At 42.8% G+C, this 25,343-nt stretch overlaps 1 protein-coding gene across 1 annotated transcript in view; it reads right to left on the reverse strand.

Annotated features, from left to right (window-relative positions):
• Nucleotides 1–25,343, reverse strand: part of zgc:112416 (uncharacterized protein LOC550509 homolog) — a 123,426-nt gene that overhangs the window by 23,499 nt on the left and 74,584 nt on the right. The window contains exon 6 of the mRNA XM_063051526.1: nucleotides 15,183–15,322. Within this exon, the coding sequence (XP_062907596.1) occupies nucleotides 15,183–15,322 (140 nt within the window). The remainder of the gene's footprint in view (nucleotides 1–15,182; nucleotides 15,323–25,343) is intronic.

Below are 25,343 nucleotides of genomic sequence, written 5' to 3' on the forward strand. Positions count from 1 at the left end.
TTTGCTGTGTTTGACTTCTCTCATTAGCCACAGTTAATTCATCCTCCCTTTAGAATATTTCTTCATCTTTGGGGTGTATCTATCGTGCACTTTCCAACTTGCTCCAGAAACTCCAGCCATTGCTGTTCTGCCATTATCCTTGCTAGTGTCCCCTTCCAATCAATTGTTGCCAGTTCCTCTCTCATGCCTTTGTAATTCCCTTTAATCCACTGGAATACTGATACATCTGACTTTAACTTCTCCCTCTCAAACTGCAGGGTGAATTCTACCATATTATGATTAGTGTCTCCTAAGAGTTCCTTTACCCTAAGCTCCCTAATCAAATCTAGTTCATTACACAACACCCAATTCAGAGTAGCTGATCCTCTAATGAGCTCAACCACAAGCTGCTCTAAAAAGCCATCTTGTAGATATTCTACAAATTTTCTCTTTTGGGATGCAGCACCAATGTGGTTTTCCCAATCTACCTGTATATTGAAATCCCCCATGATTATTGCAACATTTCCCTTTTTACATGCCTTTTCTATCGCCCATTGTAATTTGTAGTCCATATCCTGTCTGCTGTTCGGAGGCCTGCCTCGCATCGGGGTCTTTCTACCCTTGCAGTTTCTTAACTCTACCCACTTATGTCACCTCTTTCACAAAGTTCAAAATACATTTATTATCAAAGTATGTATACTATATATAACCTTGAGATTTGTCTTCTTATAAGCAGCCACAAAACAAAGAGACACAATAGAATTCATGAAAAATAACCCATGTGACAAAGATGGTCAAACATCCAATGTACAAAAAAATTGTGCAAACAATAAAGAAAGTAAACAAAAAATACACAGAATATGAACTGCAGCAGATCTGGGAGCCCAAAAGCTGCAGGCCACAGCCATGGAGCCAATTCAACACTGAGGCGAGTGCCAATGGTTACAGGAGTATCATTTGACATCAGTCATCTGATTGTGCATTAGTGAATGACAGTAATCACAGTAGCAATCATTTGAATCGCTCCTTACCAGCTTTTCCCAGTCTGAGCAATTACTTTTTACGTTATATGGGGGGAACTGAGTTCAAGAGCCACAAGGTAATGTTGCAACTCTATAAAACCCTCGTTAGACCACACTTGGAATATTGTGTTCAGTTCTGGTCTCCTCATTATAGGAAGGATGTGGAAGCTTTAGAGAGGTTGTAGAGAAGATTTACCAGGATGCTGCCTGGATGAGAGAACATGTTTTCTGAGTATAAGTTTAGTGAGGTAACGCTTTTCTCTCTGGATAGAAGGAGGATGAGAGATGACTTAATAGAGGTGTAATAAGACAATAAGAGGCACAGATCAAGTGACTAGCCAGAGACTTTTTCTCAGAATGGAAATAGCTCATGCAAAGAGGCATATTTCCCCTTATTTATCTATCTATCTATCTATCTATTTATTTATTTATTTATTTATTTATTTAGAGATACAATATGGAATAGGATTTGATTTCATCTTTTTACAACAGACAGGATTTTTATGGATTTGATTTCAATTTTTACCAACAGACTCACGCCATCCCCTCCACCTTACCTGCCTGTCCTTTTCATATAATGTGTATCTATGACCTTCTTTCAGCCACGACTCAATGATGCAAAGCCATACCTGCCGATCTCTAACTACACTGCAAGGTCGTCTACTTTATTCTATACTGCAAGCATTAAAATATAACATGTTCAGTCCTGTATTCATCACCCTTTTCAATTTTGCCCTGAGTTACACTTCAACTCATCCCACTGACTGCAATTTTTCCCTATCATCTGCCTGTTTTTCCTCACAGTCTACTACACACTGTATCTACTTGAATATCAACTGTGGCATCCTCAGTCCTATCAATCTGGTTCCCATCCCCCTGCCAAATTAGTTGAAACCCTTCCCAACAGCTGTAGCAAACCTGCCCACAAGGATATTGGTCTCCGTGCACCCCCCCCCCCCCACCGCTGCAGTTCAGGTGTAACCCATCCTTTTTGTATAGGTTGTACTGTACCTTCCCCAGAAGTGAGTCCAATGATAGAAAAATTTGAAACTCTGACCCTGGAACCAATTCCTCAGCCACACATTCATCTGACAGATTATCGTATTCTTACCCTCAGTGGCGCATGGCACATGCAGCAATCCAGAAATTACTACCCTGGAGGTCCTGCTTTTCAGCTTTCTACCTAACTCCCTATATCCTCTCTTCAGGACCTTCTCTCTTTTCCTGCCTGTGTTGTTGGTACTAATATGTATCACAAATTCTAGCTGCTCACCCTCCCCCTTTAGAATGCTGTGGACCTGATCTGAGTCATCCCTGACCTGGCACCTGGGGGAAATACACCATTCAGGTTTCTTTTTCACATGCTTAGAATCCCCTGTCAGTACTGCTCTCCCCTTTTCCCCCTTCCCTTCTGAGCCACAAAGCCAGACTGAGTACCAGAGACCTGGTCACTGCGACTTCCACCACCCCGAATAATATACAAATTGGTATACATATTATTGAGGGGAACAGCCACGGGGGTACATGCTGCTCTGGCTGCCTATTTCCTTTCCCTCTCCTGACAGTCACCCAGGAACCTGCCTCCTGCAACTTAGGGGTGACTGCCTCCCTGTAGCTCCTATCTATCAATTCCTCATTCTCCCGTAGGAGCCGAAGGTCATCAAGCTGCAGATCCAGTTCCTTAACACAGTCGCTAAGGAGCTGCAGCTCGACGCACTTCATGCAGATGCAGTTAACAGGGAGGCTTGAGGTCTCCCACTGAAGGGAGCCTATCAGTGAAGGCAGTCTAGTCCCTACCTAGAGAAATGTTATAAATAACCCTGCAGAGTTCCTTCCAGTGACAGCTACAGAAATAGAATTGTTAGAGAGAGTGTATTATGTGTAGCGTGTTATCCAATGAGATTATATCAGTGGACTTTTGTGTGATTTAGCCAACGAGTGTGGAGAGACCATTTGACACAGTATGATGAGGGGCTTGTTGTAAGTATATCAGCGGAGGATCAGTGGGGGAAAGCAGACCAAAGGAGAAGATAGGAAGGGAGAAACATCGGAGGTGACACATTCTGAGAGTTAATGTAGGGTAGTAATCACTTTGAGAATGAGAGAGAGGTTGCTTGGAGCCTTAGCCTGAGAGCAGGAACCAGCGAAGGGATCCTAGTGCTGAGCTTTGTATGGCAGAGGGCGGCAAGGATTTTAAGGGGAGCATGTGAAGAAGAACAGATAGAGAAAGAGAAGGGGTCAGAGGATGTCAGTAATCCAAAGGCCAGCACTATTATTTGTGAGACATGAGTTTTAACTTACCATGGCAGATGTGATTTAAGAAATTAAAGTTTATATTTTCAGTGGCGTACACAAATCTACTACACTTGTTGAAATTATTTGGTTCATTTAAATGCTTTTTGGGGAAAGAATGTGAAATGTGCTCAAGTACTTGTATGCACAAAAGCAATGAAAACCTTACTTGCAACAGCATCACAGGCACATAGCATCAGGTACACAATATTTGCAAGTAAAAAAAGATAAATTCAGCATAAACTATACAGAATATGTACAAAGAACACAATTCAAACTAAAAATAACTCAATTTATTGCAAAATGGTCAAAGTGGTCATAGTGTGGCTACACTAAGGTAGTGAATAGAGCTGTGTAGATTGGTTCAAGAGAAGTAGATGTTCTTGGATCTGGCGATGTGGGACTTCAGGCTTCTGAACCTCCTGCCTGATGGTAGCAGTGAGACGATATCATGGCTCGGAGATCTTTGATGATGGATGTTGCCTTCATGAAGCAGCACCAACCGTAGATACTACCAAAGATGGGGAGTGGTGTGCTCATGATGTATTGGGCAGAGTCCACTACCCTCTGCAGTTTCTTACACTCCTGCACATTTGATTTACCTACCGGACCATGATGTAACCAGTCTGTTGGAGTGTTTAGTGACATCTGGACTGGTTTAGATGTATGAGAGTATATTTTCAGCTGTCCTCTGAAATATCCCAACAAACCCCCTCAGTTGTATCAAAGGGTGTCTTGGAAAGCTAAAATAAAACTAAAACCAGCCAGGGCACGTATTATTGACGAAAGAACAATTCAGATAAGGCTCATGCAACCCAGTGGACTTCGCAAAATTATTCTCATCACCATATGGGGCACCTACTCAAATGAGAAAATGGGGAAAGCTGTACCAGCGAATGACCACCTGTGCTGCCAAAGTGATGGATTTCTCCATCCTCAGCACGAGACACATCCTTCCCTGCCAGAATGGCTCTGAGGTGAATTCATATTGAAGTCTCATTTTGTTGTCAAACATGGACAAGGAAAGCAGCTCCTATTCTTCTTCAATGGATGAAGCATCTCTCCACATTTGGCAATGCATGGAAGAAGTACAAAAGCCAGTGTGGGCACAGAATATTCACTGGTTGGGGGCTTTGCTAAATTGGCTGAATTGGGTTGCCTTGGCCACACAACACCTCAGCACCTCAAAGTTACCAGCACTTTCTCATGGCAAGTCGGGCTAGACAATAGACTCTGGTTTTACCTGAAATACTCACATGCCATGAATATGTAAGTAAATGAAAAAGACAGCAAACTGAGATATAAGGGCCACATAAGTTACAGGGAAGATTAACACCTTAAGGAACACCGTAACATGATATAGTATAACCATGTCCTTCAGCCTCTGCCTCTGAGTCGCCTACTCACATGATATTGACTACTCAATATTTGTTCAAATGAGCACTATTTGTTGTTATTTGACAATGCAGGAAAGAGTTTAAGAAATGGACAGCAGATCTAGAAGGGGGCATGAGAAGGCCTTGGTGAGTAGGATTAAGGAAAACCCCAAGGCGCTCTACACATACTTGAAGAACAGGGGATGACTAGAGTAGGACTGATCAGAGATAAAAGAGGACGCATGCACTTGTAGTTGGAGGAGGTAGGCAAAGTCCTTAATGAATACTTTGCTTCAGTGTTCACCAGGGAGAGAGACTTTGATGAATGTGAGGTCAGCGTAGAACAGGCTTATGTGTTAGAATATGTTGACATTAATTAATAAATGGTGAAACTTTTGAAAAACATCAGGATAGATAAGCGTCCGTGTTTGGATGGGATATTCCCCAGGTTACGACAGGAAGTAAGGGAAAAGATTGCTGTGCCTTTGGCAATGACCTTTGTGTCCTCACTCGCTACAGGAGTAGTAACAGAAGATTGGAGAGTGGCAAATGTTATTCCTTTGTTCAAGAAAGGTTATATAGATAACCCTGGGAATTATAGAGCAGTGAATCTTACATCAGAGGTGGCAAACCTTAGAGACAGGATTTACAAGCATTTGGAGAAGCAGAGTCTAATTAGGGATAGTCAGCATGGCTTTATGAGGAGCAGATCATTCCTCACGAGCCTGATTGATCTCTTCAAGGAAGTGACAAACCATGTTGATGAAGGTAGAGCAGTGGATGTAGTGTATATGGATTTTAGCAAGGTAATAAGGTTCCCCATGGTAGCAAGTATGGGATCCAGGGAAAAGTGGCTGCATGGATTCAAAATTTGCTTGCTCACAGAAGGTAGGTGGAGTGTATTCTACTTGGAGGTCAGTGACCAGAGGTGTTCCACAGGGATCTATTCTGGGACCCCTGCTCTTTGTGATTTTTATACTTGATATATAGTAGATGAGGAGATAGAGGGGTGGGTTTGCATATGGCATGAAGGTTGGTGGTATTATGGTTAGTGTAAAAGATTGTCGATGGTTACGACAGGTCATTCATTGGATGCAGATTTGGGCTGAGAAGTAGCAGATGGAGTTCAATCCAGAAAAGTGTGAAGTAATTCACTTTGGAAGGTCATATATGAAGTCAGAACACAGCATTAATTGCAGGATTCTTAACAGTGTGGAGGAACAGAGGGATTTAGGATCCAAGTCCAAAGTTGCTATGCAGGTTGATAGGGTGGTTAAGATGGAGATGGTATGTTGGCCTTCATAAGCTGGACTGAGTTCAAGAGCCATGAAGTAATGTTACAGCTCTATAAACCCCTGGTTAGACCACACTTGGAGTATTGTGTTCATTTCTGTTCTGACTCATTATAGAAAGGATGTGGAAGCTTTAGAAAAGGTACAGAGGAGATTTACTGGGATGCTGCCTAGATTAGACAGCTTGTCTTATAAGCATAGGTTGAGTGAGCCAGGGCTATTCTCTTTGGAGCGAAGGAGGATGAGAGGTGTACTAGAAGATAAGACACATAGATAAACTGGGCATCCAGAGAATTTTTCCCAGGATGGAAATGGCAAATATGAGGGGTCATAACTTTAAGGTGTTTGGAGCAAAGTATAGAGGAGATGTCAATGGTAGGTTTTTAACAGAGAGTGGTAGGTGCATGAAGCACACTATCAGGAATGATGGTGGAGGCAGATACATTAGTGACATTTAATAGACTCTTAGATAGGCACATGGATGAAAGAAATATGGAGGGCTATGTGGGAGGGAAGGGTTAGATCGATCCTTGAGTAGGTTAAAGGTTGGCACAACATCCTAGACTGAAGAGATATGTTCTATGGTTGGTTTTCAGATTTGTGAGTTTTATTAGGTAAGTGCATAAGCTTTAAAATTCCTGTAGCTTAAATTCTTCTATTAACTTCTTCTAAATACTTCAGCTTCTACCTTTTGTTATCAGAGTATTGAATGGTCTCCTACTACAATAAAATTAACTTTACACCTCACAATCTACCTCGTTATTACCTTGTACCTCATTATCTGCCTGCACTGCATTTTCTCTAACTGTAACACTTTATTCTGTATTCTGTTACTGTTTTCCCTTGTCCTGTCTTCATTCACTGATGCGATGAAATGATCTGTATGGATGACATACGAAACAAAGTTTTTCACTGTACCTTAGTACATGTGACAATAATAAACCAATTTACCGATCAATTAAATTTTTGCAAAGTGGCACAACAATACAGCCAGATGTGATTATAATGAGTTATCTCAGGTTATTCAAATCTCACTGAATTGACAGGCTATCAAAATCAGAAGAAGATATTTGAGGTGGTGTTACTGTGGAGTCTGACTGAAGATCTGGTGAAGAATATTACAAGCTGCAGTTGACAGTATTTGTGGATTGTACTACATCTTCTTCCATAATGATGGGAATCTAGTTTAGCTCTGATCTAATTTTTCAGCAATATATCCATTAAAAAGTCAGCAACTTGAAACATTAAGCAACACACATAGAAGTTGCTGGTGAACGCAGCAGGCCAGGCAGCATCTCTAGGAAGCGATATAGTCGACGTTTCAGGCCGAGACGTCAACTGTACCTCTTCCTAGAGATGCTGCCTGGCCTGCTGCGTTCACCATTAACTTCTTTGTGTGTTGCTTGAAATTTCAGCATCTGCAGATTTCCTCGTGTTTGCGAACTTGAAACATTAACTCTGCTTTTGTCTGTCCACACATGCTGCCTGACTTGCTCAGTTTTCCAGTTGGCTCCTGTTTTTTTAATTTCAGCATCCGCAGCTTTTTGCTATTGCTATTTGCACAGCTGAAAGCACACTGCCCTCAAACTTCCTACATCATTCAATAAAACTTTAATCATAGAGTAATAAAGTCCAGAATCAGGTCTTTCAGATCAAAGTTAAAAGTAAATTTATTATCCAAGTAGATATATATCATCATGTACAACCCTAAGATTCATTTTATTACGGGCATACTCAGTAAATCCAAGGAACATAATAGATTTAGTGAAAGACCACACTGACCAGGATGGACAAACAACCATGTGCAAAATACAAAAGAGAAAAAAAATGAAATACTAATAAGAAATAAATCAGCAATAACTATCGGGAACATGAAATGAAGAGTTCTCGAAAGTGAGTCCATAGGTTGTGGGAACAGATCAGTGATGGAACACCCATTTACACTAACCCTACACTTAACCCATTCTATTCTCCCCACAGCCCCATCAGCTGTCCAGATTCTACAATAGGCACAATTTTCCACGGGAATGTAACCTACTAATCTGTTGGTCTTTGGGATGTGGGAGGAAACCAGAGCACCTTGAAGAAACCAACACAGTCACAGGGAGAACAAGAATCTCTGCACAGAGAACATCCAAGGTCAGAAATGGACTGGGCCTCTGGAGCTGGGGATCAGTAATTCTACTAGATTTGCCACTCTACCACCCCTAAGTTGACCTTCAGCCTCAACTGTACTTATTTATCTAAATTCCTTGTATTAGATAGACAGCAGCAATCTTATATGATCTCCACATGGTGTTGAATCAGCAGACCAAAGCCCCTCCAAAATCAGTGGAGCCTATCACTACTGGGTCAGGCTCTTGATGGCTTTATGAGGTTTCACACATTTGATAGTAAGTCAACATACAAAATTCTAAAGGAACTCAGCAGGTCAGGCAGCATCTATTGAAGGAAATTACAGTTGACGTTTCAGGCCAAAACCTTTCATCAGGAGTGAAAAGAAAGCGGAAAGAAGCTGGAATAAAAATGGGCGGGGGGGAAGGAATACAAGCTGGCAGGTGCTAGGTGAGACCAGGTGGGTGGTGGAGGGAATGAAGTGAGAAGCAGAGATGTGATAGATGGAAAAGGTAAAGGGCTAAAAAAGTAATCTGATAGGACAGGAGAGTGGAGCGTGGGAGAAAGGGGAGGGCACCAGAGGGATGTGACAGGCAGGTGAGGAGAAGAGGAAGGGTAAAAGGGGGAGCCAGAATGCAGAATGGAAAAAGAGAGAAGGGGTAGGGTGGAGAAATTACTGGAGGTTAGAGATGGGCGAGTCCAGTGAGGGGGGAAGGTAGGAATGAAAGAAAATACATGAGAAGGTGGGAGGTGAAGGAGGAGTAATTTGATAGGAGTGCAGAGCTGGCAATCAGGAGAGATTACAGAGGGGTGGCAGTGAGAGAGGGTCTTACAGAACTCCCATTGAAGAGAGGAGGAAAACTCTATATTACCTGAATCAGAATCACTGGCACATGTCATAAAATTTGTTAACTTAGCGGCAGCTGTACAATGGAATACATGAAAATATAGAAAAAATAAGTAGATTAATTACAGTAAGTATTTATATGTATATTAAACAGTTAAATTAAAAATAGTGCAAAAACAGAATTTTTTTTAAACAGTGGGGTAGAGTTCATGGGTTCAGTGTCCATTTAGAAATCGGATGGCAGAGGGAAAGAAGCTGTTCCTGAATCACTGAGTGTGTGCCTTTAGGCCTCTGTCCCTCCTACCTGACAGTAACAATAATAGAGCATGTCCTGGATGATGGGGGCCCTTACTAACGGACGCTGCCTTTCTGAGGCACCGCTCCTTGAACATATTTTGGATACTACAGAAGTTAGTACCCAAGATGGAGCTGACTAGTTTTACAACTTTCTGTAGCTTCTTTTGATCCTGTGCAGTAGCAACCACCCCCTGGTATTAAGATCTTTGAGGATCTTACCTGGTTCCAACATATCGATGCAGCTATAAAGAAGGCAAGCCAGTGGCTATATTTCATTAGGAGTTTGAGGAGATGTGATTTGTCACCTAAAACACTCATAAACTTCTACAGGTGTACTGTGGAGAGCATTCTGATGGGCTGCATCACTGTCTGGTACGGGGTGTCTGTAGCTTCCAATCCTGTGCAGTTGCCTCCCCCCTCCCCCATACCAGACAGTGTCACACCCCCAGTGATCGCATAGGTTTGGTCTTCTTGTTAGGAAGTAAAGGATCTTTTGCATAGGTAAGTACAGAGGCCCAGGTTGGTAGCTGATCGATCAGGATTGAGTGATGGTGTTAAATGCTGAGCTATAGTCAACAAACAACATCCTGACATACTGGTGTTTGTGTTGCCCAGGTGATCTAAGGCTGTGTGAAGATTGCATCTGCTGTAGACCTGTTGTGGTGATAGACAAATTGCAGTGGGTCTAGGTTCTTGCTGAGGCAGGAGTTGATTTTAGCCATGACCACTCTCTCAAAGCTGTTATGATATGCACCCATCTGCGCCAGCTTCTAAGGCTTAGATGCTCTAACTCCCTGGAGTATGGATAGATGGTGCGTCCCCTTCAAAAATTCAGGACAGTCCCGCTAAGTTTTGGACACCAAGAATTGAACATTTAAGGAGCACCTGAACTGAGGTTTGGTGCTCAATTGTAAGCCTACTCATGATTTCGTCTTATAGTTGTTTTGTGCTCCAATTCTCGATCCAGTTTGAAACTGTGCCTTGATCCTAGTTTCAGATACTCCAACATTTGGGTCAATGCTATCTTCGTCAAGGATTCTCATCACAAAAACATTTCTTCACAATAGATGTGTGCTACTGAACAATAGTCAGTGAGGCAGATCACACTATTCTTCTTGGACAGTGATATAATGGTTGTCCTTTTGAAGCAGGTGGGATGAGGATGAGGACTGGATGAGGAACAACCAATCAGGAGGAATGGATGATGGGGGTATAAATACCACCGGACTAGACATGCCCAGGCATCATCCCTGATGAAAAGGGCAGTGCTTGTCATCGAAATGTCGATTAAAATCGATTATCATAATTCAGACAAGAAAGCTTAATCTCCCTCCAGTTGCTCAATTTAAAGTTCAAAGTAAGTTTATTATCAAACTACATATATGCCACCCTGTGATTCAGTTTCTGCAGGTATTCACAGTAGAACAAGAAATACAACAGAATCAATTAAAACAAATCAAAACAATTTACCTATTTAACCTGCCTCATCCTATCGCTGATATTTCCTTTACCCTATCCCACACCACTGCCACCTTTTCTGTAACTTAAAATTATCCTTTTCATCTCTTTCCTGCTTCTCCTACTTCTCTGGGCTAAAACTATCTCTTTCTCCACAGATGCTGCCTGAGCTGCTGAACGTTTCCAGTATTTTCTGTTTCATTTCAGACCTTCCAATACATTTCCTCCTTGCAGCATTAGCACAGCATGACTTCAGCGTGCTAATTTACTGCCTCATCTTGAATGCCAAGCAGCTGAACCTCTTTAGCAAACCTCCCATGCAGGACCTTATCGGCAACATCCATTGCTTTGCCTTCATCAATTTTCCTGGTAACTTCCTTGAAAACTCTATAAAATTGACTAGGCATAACCTACCATGCACGTAGCCATGCTGATTATCCCTATCAGACCCTGTCTATCCAAATACTCATATATCCAGTCCTTTAGAATACCTTCCAATAACTTACCCACAACTGATGTCAGGCTCACTGGCCTATAATTTCCTGGCTTATTCTTAGAGCCTTTCTTGAACAATGGAACAACATCAGCTGTCCTCCAATCCTCCGGCACATCACCTATGGCTTACTTACTTACTGCCCATTATGCCGCTGGCATATAGGGTAGCAATGAAGGTCCTCCATCTCTGGTGGTGTTCAGGACTTCCTTCATCATGCCAGTAGCTTCTTCACCCATGGCTAAGGACAGGTTAAATACCTCTGCTGGGACCCCTGCAATTTCTGCACTAGCCTCTCACAAAGTCCGAGGGAACACCTTGTCAGGCCTTTGGGACTGATTGACATTATTCTCCCCCCAAGGCAGGAAGAACCTCCTCCTCTATATTTTGCTTCTCTTCTATAGCCTGTATCTATCTCCTGAGTAAAAACAGATGCAAAATATTAATTTTAGATCTTCCCCATCTCGTTCAACTCCATGCATCTATGACCACTTTGATCTTCAACAGCACCAATTTTTTCCCTTGCTATCCTTAATATATCTGTAGAAGTCCTTGGGATTCTCCTTCACATTGTCTGCTGGAGCAATCTCATGCCTTCTTTTAATCTTCCTGATTTCCTTCTTAAGTTAAAACAACTTAATTATCTGGAAATTCAATTGGTACTTATTCCAAGTATTAAGAGAATGAAGGAAAAAGCAGGCATAGGGAGTCAGATGACAAATCAAACATGATCCCACCGCTGCCTGTAAGGAATTTGTACATGCTTCCCATAACTGTGTGGTTTCCTCTGGGTGCTCAGGTTTCCTCCCACATTCCAATGAAGTATGGGTTAGTAGGTTATTGGTCAAGTGTGTAATTGGGAGGTGTGAGAGCTTTGGGCTGGAAGGGACTGCTACCATGCTGTATCTCTATATATTAATTCACAGCAGAATAGGCTTCACAACTAACTAATTTTCTTGTTTGACTTCTTGACTATTAATGAGTTGTCAGTTAACATAAATAACAACAGTGCCAAATGTATTTTCCATGTAGTGCAAATGAAAAGTAAGTCTTTCTTTCCTGGCTATTTGGTAATGATTGTTCTTTCATCCCTGCCTCAGTGTTTGCCATTTACAAAATGCACTGTGTTCACTCTTTCAGCACCTTCCGAACATGTAACATCTACACATGGAGGGACAAAGGCAGCAAGTGCATGGACATGCTACCAAATCCAGGTTCCTTCATCATCACTGAGAATAAATCTTGGAAATCTCCGCCTAAAAGCAGCTTCGGCGGGGGACTATTGTCATCTTCTCAAGGGTAACTGGGAAAGGGCAGTGATTTCTCATCTAGTGAATCAATAAAGATGCGTTCTTTATGGCTATGATAAAGCAACCTCTACCTAATAGTTAAATCCTGTTGTCTGACAGCTGGAGCTGTGAGTTATGCTGCACTGTGGAGTGGTGCCACAGCAACAACCTGGCACTCAATGTCAGTAAGCCGAAACAGCTGATTGTGGACTTCTGGAAGGGTAAGACAAAGGAACACATACCAATCCTCATAGAGGGATCAGAAGTGGAAAGAGTGAGCAGCTTCAAATTCTTGGGTGTTAAAATCTCTGAGGATCTAACCTGGTCCTAACATATCGATATAGTTTTTTGAATCTTTGAATCTTGAGTCTAGTTATAAAGAAGGCAAGACAGCGGCTAGACTTCATTAGGAGTTTGAAGAGATTTGACATGTCAACGAATACACTCGAAAACTTCTATAGATGTACAGTGGAGAGCATTCTGACAGGCTGCATCACTGTCTGGTATGGAGGGGCTACTACACAGGACCAAAAGAAGCTGCAAAGGGTTGTAAATTTAGTCGGCTCCATCTTGGATACTAGCCTACAAAGTACCCAGGACATCTTCAGGGAGCGGTGTCTCAGAAAGGCAGTGTCCATTGTTAAGGACACCCAGCACCCAGGGCATGCCCTTTTCTCACTGTTACCATCAGGATTTCAATTCAAGAACAGCTTCTTCCCCTCTGCCATTCGATTCCTAAATGGACATTGAACCCTTGGGCACTACCTCACTTTTTAAAATATACAGTATTTCTGTTTTAAACATGGTTTTTAAATCTATTCAATATACATATACTGCAATTTATTTATTTATTTATTATTATTTTTTACATTTTATTTATTATTATATTTTCTCTGCTAGATTATGTATTGCATTGAACTGTTGCTGCTAAGTTAACAAATTTCACGTCACATGCAGGTGGTAATAAACCTGATTCTGAGTTACAGGCAGTATTGAAGAGTTTGAAGAAGAGTGCGTCTTCAGAATGAATTCACAAAATTGTACTGATCAAGACATCAATCTCCTTTCAATTAATGACTTTCAGGATCTGTACTTCTCCATAGAAATTACGCCATGGAAAACAAGTGGGCAGAGGTAATTACGAAAACTTTAGAGAAATCATTCCCACTTACCTCAATGCTTCATGAACCTTTGAGAGAAAATCTATTATTACCTTTGAGGGACAACCTCAGCAATGCTAAATCTGCCATTGCCTCAGACATGGCTGTTCCTCCATGCTGCCAATCAAGCTGTCTGTCTTCCAGGGGGTAATCTGGTTTCAGACCTGACTACCAATGACTGGTAATTAATTGTTGACTGGTGTAGATCAATGGTCACGGGAGTCCTCATGCCAGATTCCCTAAAGGCAATCTTGCAGGATGAGTCGGTGGTAAGGAAGGTAAATGCAGTGTTAGCATTCTTTTCAAGAGGACTAATATATAAAGGCAAGGATACAATGCTAATGCTTTAAAAGGCATTGGTCAGACCACACTTGGAGTATTGTGAGCAGTTTTGGGCCCCTATATCTAAGAAGGGATGAGCTGGCATTGGAGAGGATCCAGAGGAAATTCACAAGGATGATACTGGGAATGAAAAGCTTAACGTATGAGGAGAATTTGATGGCTCTGGGCTGGTACTCACTGGAGTTTAGAAGAATAGAAGGGAATCTTATTGAAGGAGGAGAGAGGGAACGTCGACTCAGACCATGAGAGGCCTGTGTCAGGCATTTTCATGCCTTACAAGGCGCAGATTGGAAGTCTGTGTGGGGCACCACTCCTCGCACAGACTAGAGCAATGTGTGATTAAGTGCCTTGCTCAAGGGCACAAACACACTGCCACAGCTGAGGCTCAAACTAGCGACCTTGAGGTAACTAGGCGAACGCCTTAACCACTTGGCCACGAGCCCACACAACCCTCCCCTTATTGAAACCGACCAAATATTGAAAGGCCTAGATAGAGTACATGTGGAGAAGATGTTTCCTGTAATGGGAGAGTCCAAGACCGGGGGCACAGCCTTAGTCCAGAAAGATGTCCCTTTAGAACAGAGATGAGGAGAAATTTCTTTAGCCAGAGGGTGGTGAATTTTATAAAATTCTTTGCCTCAGTTGGCTGTAGAGGCCAAGTCATTGAGTATATTTAAAGTGGAGGTTGATAGGTTCTAGATTAGTAAGGGCATCAAAGGTTACAGGGAGAAGACAGGAAAATGAGGTTGAAGGGGATAATAAGTCAGCCATGATGGAATAGCAAACTGACTTGACGGGCCAAATGGCTCAGTTCTGCTCCAATGTCTTATGGCCTTATGGTCATAGGTGATGGCAGTAGCACAGGTCTTCCATGGAAATTATATGATGAGGAAAGTGTTTAGGGATCTTTAATGATCCCCTGGGCTTTAGGTGAAGCAGCACAGCTTGTAGAGCAGCTGCCTCACAGCTCCAATGACCCAGGTTCAATCCTGACTTACCTTACCGTGTGTCTGTGTGGGGTTTGCATGTTCGCCCTGTGACTGCATGGCTTGCTCCTGAGTGCTTGGGCTTGATAGGAGTGTTTGGAGAATAAAATAGGGTTAGTGCAAATGGATGGTTAATGGTCTGCATGGATTTAGTGGGCTGATTTAGGTTCCATGCTGTGAGACCCTGTGGCTTTATATGCAAAAGGAAATGATGATCACAGTACATTTTCTTACCTGTCCATGGGAGACCGCAGGATTGGCAGAAGAAGCTCCAGGTTGGGAATATGCCATCGGAGGCAATGCCTTCAGCATCATATTATGCATAATGATCTGATGCATTTGGGCATTTTGCATTAACATCAGTTCAACCATATCTGCAGACAAATACAGATTATGTTACAGGAAAAGCTAAGTATCAGGATAATTTTTAACGTAGTGAAACCCTTCCCCCACCCTTCCATCCAAGCTCTGAAAAGACATAGGCTTTTCTACCTCAAATTCTGTCACCCGAGGGTATTTGAACTAAGTGCAGGTGGCAGCTGAAGATCAAAAGCAGAAATACTAATGCATGGTTGTTATTTTTTTTAAATAAAGTAACTTTTAATGAACGCTGGAGAACAAAATATGGGTCTTTGTTTGTACAAAGTCGTTACATCCAGTCTGAGATGATCATCCAGTAGCGAGATGATGCTGCCTGTATTGTAGTGACCGGGGCTGCCTTCTGCCCCAGAGATTACTGATTACAACAGAACTCCTGGTCATGATCTAAAATCAAAGCAGGTGCAGGCCATTTTCAGACGACCCCGGTCACTGGCAGCTGAGGGGTGGAAAACTCCTTCACAGGTCACTTCTAACACATCACCCTGTTAGCAGCACAAACAAACCTACCCTGCACCAGTCGGGGTCCGGGTCTCTACATAAAGCATTAGCACTTAGCCACTTATCCCATGCACCCTGCCAGTGCTTGGGGAGGTGGGGGTGGGGTGCAGGAGGGGTGTTCTTCAGGCCAAGAGAAAGGTGTAGCCAGATATCTGAATCTGGACCACTGCTCTTCCGTGAAGACACAGCAAGCAAAGAGAAGGGGTCGGTAACTCATCTGAGTAGTTTGCAACAGAAGAACTACAGAACTTGCCATGTCTCTAGCCTAGCTGTTCAATTACAGTTACAACATGGGCATCTAATATTAATGCAGAGGAATGCCCAGTTTGCCCTGTGTACAGAAAGAACAAACTTATCATCAAATTAGACTACTCTCAATCATGAGTAAAGTGAGGGAAACTTTCACTGACAGCTCTGTCCAGCAGCAGTTATTCACCATTAACATCCTCACCGATGTTCAGGCTCAGTTTCACCAGGATCGTCCACTTTGAACTTCTATCACAGCCATAGACTGAACAAGGATATAGAGCTGAGTTTCACAGGGGAGCAGAGAATGATTACCCCTGACATCAGGACAGCATTTGAGTGTGGTAGCAGGAATGCTAGTGAATGAGCAAAAAGAAGAAAACATTCTAAGTGGCCAGAATCATGCCTGGCCCAGATTGAGATGACCGTGATTGTCTGATCCTCAGTACAATATCGCAGATGTTCCTCAGAACAGTGTCCTAGACCCAACCAACCCAAGCTGCTGGAAGGACAAACATGCAGCAGTCTACATTGGCAATCAGCAGTGGAGAGTGTCAGCAGCTTTAAATTCCCAGGTATAAGATGATGAGAGGCATTGATCGTGTGGATAGTCAGAGGCTTTTTTCCTGGGCCGAAATGGCTGGCGCAAGAGGGCACAGTTTTAAGGTGCTTGGAAGTAGGTACAGAGGAGGTGCCAGGGCTAAGTTTTTTTACGCAGAGAGTGGTGAGTGTGTCGAATGGCTGCCAGCGACGGTGGTGGAGGCGGATACAATAGGGTCTTTTAAGAGACTCCTGGACAGGTACATGGAGCTCAGAAAAATAGAAGGCTATGGGTAACCTAAGTAATTTCTAAGGTAAGGACATGTTTGGCACAGCTTTGTGGACCAAAGGGCCTGTATTGTGCTGTAGGTTTTCTATGAACATATCTGAAGACCTGTCCAGGACCAGCATATAGATGCAATCACGAGGAAGGTGCACTGGCATCTTCAGTTACTTAGAAAGGTAAGGAGGTTTGGCATATCACTCAACAATCTGACAAATTTCGATAGATGTATTGTTGATAGCATCCCGACTGGTTATATCTCAGACTGATGTGGCAATTCCAATATGCAGGAACATAAGAAGCTGTGGAGAGCAGTGGACTCAACCCAATACATCACTGGTACCTCCCTTCCCAGCATAAGTAGTATCTACAGGAGTCATATGCTCAAGAAGGCAACTTCCATCAAAGATCCCCACCATCCTGGCCAGGCCATCTTCTGACAGTTACCATTAGGCAGGAGGTACAGAGGCCTGAAGTCCAACACTACCAGATTCAAGAACAGCTACTTTCCTTCAACCATTCAGTTCTTGAACCAACTGACACAACCGCAGTTTAGCAACACAATGACCACATTGTTCATCTTGCACTAAAATGGACTTTGTTTTTATTGTTCTATTTGTGTTCTTTCTTGTAGAAATTGTGTATAATTTATGTTAAATTCATGTCTATTTTCTGAATGCTGCTTGGACAATGCTATGTGCCTATGACACCGCTTCAACTAAGTTTTTCTTTGCACCTGTGCATACATGTACTTGTGCAGATGACAGCAATCTTGGCTCTGATATTCCATTATAGTAATGGAGATATTCTCTAATTATAATGGCTGATAGATAATGATAACCACATTCCCTGATAACTGCATAGTTCACAACTCCTTAGCAAATGTAGCAGCCCATTCCTATATGCAGCAAGACCTAGTCAACATTCATGTGTTGTGACAAGTAACATTTGTGCCACAAAAATGCCAGGCAATGACATCCTCAACAAGAGAATCCAACTGAGTAGCATTGTCATCAGTCAAACTCGCCTTCGATATCCCGGGGATCAGTACTGACCTGAAACTTGGCTATACCGGCAACGTAAATATGGTGACTTCATGAGCAGGCCAGAGGCTAGGTATCCTACAAAAAGCAACCCACTTCATGACACCCCAAGAGATTTCCATCAACTTCAAGGCACAAGTCAGGTGTGTGATGGCATGCTGTCCTGAGGGAACTTGGAGTCCACGTCTTTAGACACCTGAAAGTTGCCATGCAAGTTGATAGTGTTGGTAAGAAAGTTTATGGTGTGTTGACCTTCATTAGTTGGGGAATTGAGTTCAAAACCTGCAAGATAATGTTGTAGCTCTATAAAACTCTGGATAGGTTGAGCAAGCTCGGGCTTTCCTCTTTGGGGTTGAGGAGGATGAGAGGCAACTTAGAGATGTGCAAGATGATAAAAGCCATAAATTGAATGGCAGCTAGAAACTATTTTCCAGTGCGGAAATGGCTAGTCAAGTCAAGTCAAATTTATTTATATAGCACATTTAAAAACAACCCACGTTGACCAAAGGGCTGTACAGATCAGAGCAAAATAGCTAAAATTACAAATACAAGAAACACAGATATAATCAATAAGACAAACAGCTTATAGGCACAAAAGAAACAACACAAGGGCCTAGGCACAAGCCAAAAATCAGTCACATCAGGAGGATTCAAATGCTAGTGAGTAAAAGTAAGATTTGAGCCTGGATTTAAAAGAGTCGATGGAGGAGGCAGATCTGATAAGGAGGGGAATGCTGTTCCACAGTCTTGGGGCTAGCAAAAGCGCGGTCACCCCCTGAACTTAAATTTAGATCGCGGGACAGCCAGGAGCCCCAAGTCAGCCAACCTGAGGGACCTGGAAGTAGAATAAGGGGTTAGAAGGTCTGTGATATAAGGGGGAGCCAGCCCATTTATGGCTTTATAAGCAAACAGGAGAATCTTAAAATCAATTCTGAACTGTACTGGCAGCCAATGGAGGGAGGCCAGGATAGGAATAATATGGTCCCTCTTCCGGGCACCTGTCAGGAACCTGGCTGTGGCATTTTGGACCAGTTGCAGATGGGACAGGGACAACTGACTAATCCCAATATACAGGGAATTGGAGTAGTCCAAGCGGGAGGATATAAGGGCGTGGATGACTTTCTCGAGATCTTTGAAAGAGAGAAACTGCTTGATTTTGGCAATAGTACGAAGCTGGAAAAAACTGGCTTTTACTGCTGCATTAACTTGCTTGTCAAACTTAAAGGTGGAATCAAATATCACACCAAGGGATTTAACATGAGGTTTGACAAGGGTGGACAGGTTACCAAGACTGTTGGTAATCACTTTGATGGAGTCAGGGGGACCAAATAGGACAGCTTCAGTCTTGCCTTCATTCAGCTGTAAGAAGTTTTGTGCCATCCAACACTTTATGTCCTCAAGGCAGCTCATGAGGCTGACTAGATTTGACTGGTCATTTGGTTTTAGGGGGAGATAAAGCTATGTGTCATCAGCATAACAGTGGAAAGAAATGTCATATTTTTGAATGATTTGGCCGAGGGGAAGCATATATATAGAGAAAAGAATGGGACCTAGGATTGAACCTTGTGGGACCCCGCAGGAGAGACTAGCTGGGAGGGGGCGCGAAGAAAATTTGCCTATGTTGATGGAGAAGCTTCTATTTTTGAGGTAGGATATGAGCCAATTCAAGGCAGTGCCATCAACACCAACCCCATATTGGAGATGGTCTATTAAAATGGCGTGATCCACAGTATCAAACGTTGCTGGATGGGGTGCAGAGGAGATTCATCATGATTGGATGACTCAGTTATATTTGAAAGGAAAGATATTAAACAAAACTCTGATATTGAGCCATCGATAAAGACAGATGACAAAAGTTTGGCCAAAGTGGTGGGGTTAAGGGAGTATTTTAAAGAAAGAGATAAAGCTGGAGAGGTTAACATAAGAACATAAGAACTAGGAGCAGGAGTAGGCCATCTGGCCCATCGAGCCTGCTCCGCCATTCAATAAGATCATGGCTGATCTGTCCATAAATTCAGCTCCATCTACCTGCCTCTTCCCCATAACCTTTAATTTCCCTATTATGTAAAAATCTATCTAACTGTATCCTAAATATATTTAGTGAGGAAGCCTCAACTGCTTCCCTGGGCAGAGAATTCCACAGATTCACCACTCTCTGGGAAAAACAGTTTCTCCTCATCTCTGTCCTAAATCTTCTCCCCTGGATCTTGAGGCAATGTCCCCTAGTTCTAGTCTCACCTACCAATGGAAACAACTTTCCTACCATCTTATCTATCCCTCTCATTCTTCTGAATTCCAGGGAGTATAGTCCCAGGCGACTCAATCTCTCCGCATAGGTTAACCCCTTCATCTCTGGAATCAACCTGGTGAACCTCCTCTGCACCGCCTCCAAAGCTGCTATATCCTTCCTCAAGTATGGAGACCAGAACTGCACACGGTACTCCAGGTACGGCCTCATCAGTACCCTCTATAGTTGCATCATGACCTCCCTGCTCTTGAATTCAATCCCTCAAGCAATGAAGGCCAACATTCCGTTTGTCTTCTTAATTACCTACAAGCCAACATTTTGCGATTCATGAACAAGCACTCCCAAGTCCCTCTGCACAACAGCATGCTGCAATCTTTCACCATTTAAATAATAATCTGCTCTTCTATTATTTCTTCCAAAGTGCATGATCTCACATTTACCAACGTTGTATTCCATCTGCCAGACCTTGGCCCACTCACTTAACCTATCTATATCCCTCTGCAGACTCTCCACATCCTCTGTACAATTTACTCTTCCACTCAGTTTAGTGTCATCAGCAAATTTTGCTACGCTGCACTCAGTCCCCTCTTCCAAATCATCAGTGTAGATCGTAAACAGCTGCGGGCCCAGCACCGACCCCTGCGGCACCCCAATCACCACCGACTGCCAACCAGAGAAAGACCCATTTATATCAACTCTCTGCCTTCTATTGGTTAACCAATCCACTATCCATGCCAATACACTTCCTCCGACTCCATGCATCCGTATCTTCTTTATAAGTCTCTTGTGTGGCACCTTATCGAACGCCTTCTGCAAATCCAAGTATACGACATTCACCTGTTCCCCTCTACCCACTGCACTCATTATGTCCTCAAAGAACTCCAGTAAGTTTGTCAAACAGGACCTGCCCTTTCTGAATCCATGCTGTGTCTGTCTAATGGAACCACTCCTTTCTAAATGTTTTGCTATTTCTTCCTTAATGATAGCTTCAAGCATTTTCCTGACTACAGATGTTAAGCTAACTGGCCTATAGTTGCCCGTCTTTTGCCTACATCCTTTTTTCAAAAAGTGGCGTGACATTTGCTGTCTTCCAATCCGCCGGGACCTGCCTAGAGACTAGAGAGTTTTGGTAAATGATTACCAACACGTCTACTATAACCTCTGCCAATTCCTTCAGTACCCTGGGATGCATCCCATCAGGACCAGGGGACTTATCTACCTTCAGGCCCTCTAGTTTGCTCATCACTATCTCTTTAGTGACAGAGATTTTATCTAGGTCCTCACCTCTCATTTCATCTATAACATCATTCTTTGGTATATTAGACGCGTCCTCCATTGTGAAGACCGACACAAAATAGTCGTTCAATGCCTCAGTCATTTCCTTATCACCAATTTCAATTTCCCCTTCTCAGCTTCCAAGGGACCCATGCTGACTTTAGCCACCCTCTTCCGCTTTTTATATTTATAAAAACTTTTGCTATCTGTTTTTATATTTTGCGCTAACTTACTTTCATACTCTATCTTCCCTTTCCTTATTTCTTGTTTAGTTGTTCTTTGTTGCTTTTTAAAGTTTTCCCAGTCCTCCAGTCTCCCACTACTCTTTGCGACTTTGTACAAATGAGCTTTTAATTTGATAATATATTTTATTTCCTTAGTTATCCAAGGCTGGCTCTCCGCACACTTACTGTCCTTACTTTTGACTGGAATATACTTTTGTGGAAAATCCACAGTCAATGCTAGTGGTAAATTGAAACACTGCTGCCAATGGTAGAGTGAATAATCATAATACTGGGAGTTGAAGAAGGTTGCAAGCACAGACAGAATGGTGATTGGGATGGTACATGTTAGGATTAGTGCAGCATAGTTTCATGTCCGCTCAACTTTGATGTGAGCTCACACACTCAACGTTTTAGGAACAGCTTCTTCCCCTTTGCCATCAGATTTCTGAATGGCAAATAAACCAGCCCATGAAACTACCTCACTATTATTTGCTCTCTCTTTGCACTACTTACTTAATTTAATTTTTATATATCTATGATTGTAATTTATAGTGTTTTATGTATTGCACTGCGGCAAAATAAATTTCACAAAATACAGTATGTCAGTGATATTACATACAAGAGAAAATCTGCAGATGCTGGAAATTCAAGCAAACCACACAAAATGCTGGTTGAACTCAGCAAGCTGGGCAGCATCTATGGAAAAGAGTACAGTCGAAGTTTCAGGCCAAGATCTTTCATCAGGACTGGAGGAAAAAAGACAAAGAGTCAGAGTTAGAAGGTGGGGGGAGGTGAGGAAGAAACACAAGGTGCTAGGTGAAGTAAAGAGCCAGGAAGTTGATTGGTGAAAGAGATAGAGGGCTGGAGAAGGGGAAATCGATAAGAGAGGACAGAAGGCCATGGAAGAAAGAAAAGGGAGAGGAGCACCAGAGGGAGGTGACGGGTGGATAAGGAGATAAGGTGAGAGAGGGAAAAGGGAATGGGGAATGGTGAAGTGGGGGTGGGAGGATTACTAGAGGTATATTCTTTTCCATAGATGCTGCCTGGTCTACTGAGTTGTCAGCAACATTAAACCTGATTCTCATTCTGAACTTTACAGAAGGGAGAACAAGGGTAGCTGGTCAGAACTCCAATCAAATAGTCATCAAAAAGATTTCAGCAAGACATCAGCTGAGGGGGAGGTTAATTTAAACAATTTTACTATGGTGAAAATGCTATCCACATGAAGCATCCCAAGCTGCCCTATATGATCTGAAGCACATCTTAATAATGAAAAATCCGTTTCTGTTTCAGAAAATTGTCAGAAAGAAGGACAATGAGTGTGGCAATGAATGGAATTTGTGGGGGAGATTAAGAGCAAAAGCAAATATGGGAATGGTAACAAGATGGTTTTATTACTGGACCAATCATCCAGATGACTGAAGTAAAAATTCCAGAGATACTTGTTCAAATCTCACAATGCCAATGGGGAATTTAAATTCCCTTCTTAAAGAATCTAGGTTCTATTGGTAGCCATGAAACTATCAGACCATTTCAAACAATACCCCTTAAATAGATCACCACTAGATTCAAGGGCAATTGTGGATTAGCAATCTATATTGGCTTTGCTAATAATGCTATTTACTGAGAATGGATTTAGTTGGAGGAATTTTTTGCTCATTCAGTACTGCTTATCAAATATACAGAACTCATAATTATAAGGCCATTTGGCTTTTCAAACCTGTTCTGCCACTTAGTAAGATTATGTCTGATCTGACTGTAACCTCAGCTCAACGTTTCTGTCTGCCCCTAGGCCTATAATTTCAATCTGCCTTGGCTTTAAAAATACTCAAAGGTTCTCCTCTCACCTGTACTTCAGAAAGAGGCTCACATCTATGTCAGAGAAAAAAAATCACCTGATGTCCATTTTAAGTGAGAGATTCTTGAGTTTTAATCAGAGCCTCCTAGTCTTTCACAAGAGGGAACATCTTCTCCACACCTACCCCACTGAGTTCCCTCAGATCTTATATATTTCAATCAAGTTCCCTTTCATTACAGGGATTACTGGCCTAGCCCATGCCTGTCCCACTTTTGTTATCAGCTCCCCTAACAACATCCTGTTGGCATTTCTAATTACTTGCTGTACCTGCATATTAGTCTTTTGTGTATCATGTACTCAGCCACCTGATCCTTACGATGCTTAGATTCACAGCAAGGATACAGACCTTTTGGCCCAACTCATTGACGATGACATGCGCCTCTCGTGTCCCTCCTCTTTTCCTTTCTTCCATAGTCCACTCTCCTCTCCTCTCAGATCCCCCCTTCTTCAGCCCTTTACCTTTTCCATCTATCACCTCCCAGCTTCTCACTTCATCCCCTCCCTCTCCCACCCACCCACCTTCCCCCTCACCTGGCTTCACCTATCACCTTCCAGTGTGTACTCCTTCCCCTCCCCCCGCCTTCTTATTCTGGCTTCTTCCCCTTTCCTTTCCAGTCCTGATGAAGGGGCTCACCCTGAAATATCGACTGTTTATTCCTCTCCATAGGTGCCACCTGATCTACTTCGGCACTGCAGCACTTTGTGTGTGTTACTCTGGATTTCCAGCAACTCCAGAACTGCATGCGCATGTGTGCGTGATTGATGTTGACCCAAATGCTTTGCCTGTATTTGACCCTTGTCCTTTTAAACCTTTACTGTCTGTGCCTTGTAAATGTTGCAGAAGTACTCTTCTCTATCATATATGGAATATGTCATTCCATATCACTCCCTGTGTGAAAATCTTTGCCAATTAGATTTCTTCCAGATCTTTCCCTTTCACCTTAAACCTACTGTTCACCCTCTATTTTAGACTCTCCTATCCTGGGAAAAACACCATGTCCATTCATTTTATCTATGCCCCTCGTAATTTTCTAAACCTCTCCGTACAGCTTCTGCCCGTCAGTCCAGACAACACTCAAGTAAATGCTATCTGCACCCTCTCTACCTCCCTGCAGCTTGGCAAACCCAGAACAGCACATAATACTCTGACTGCAGCCTAAGCAACAATCTCAACAACTTGTTCACAGATGCTTCCCAGCTCAGCAAGGAAAGGGGCAGTCAATACTTCGGGCTGAGTTCTGCATCAGGACATAGAAGGGAGAGAGCTAGTATAAAGAGGTGAGGAGGGGAGGGTGAACTCAGGGCTGGCAGATGATAGGTGGAGTGAGATGAGTCGAGGGAATCATAAGCAGATGGAGCATGGTAGGACTCCCCCACGTGGTTCCAGATTCTAGCATCTGCAGTCTCCCTTACGTCTCCATATGGAAGTTGATGCCATGTTTTTGGATGTGTTGCCAAGAACATGGTATAGATGAGAATTCAAGCAGGCATAAGGGGGTTACTAGAGATGCTGTTGGAGATCAGTAAAGAAAAGTTTTGCAAATGATCGTTGGGCTACTCGACAACTTCTGCCGTCTTCAATGGGACCCTACCACCAGGCACATTTTTACCTCCTCCCAACTCCCGCTTTCCGCAGGGTTCACTCTCTCCATAATTTCCTTGTCCATTTGACCCTTTCCACTGATCCATTTGTCCACTCACCCTGGCACTCAACCCTGCAAACGGAAGTAGTGCTACACCTACCAGTTCACCTCCATTGAGGGCCCCGAACAGCCCTCCCAGGTGGGACAACACTTCAT

This window comes from Mobula hypostoma, chromosome 6 (genome assembly GCF_963921235.1).
Source record: "Mobula hypostoma chromosome 6, sMobHyp1.1, whole genome shotgun sequence".
Lineage (NCBI taxonomy): Eukaryota > Metazoa > Chordata > Chondrichthyes > Myliobatiformes > Myliobatidae > Mobula > Mobula hypostoma.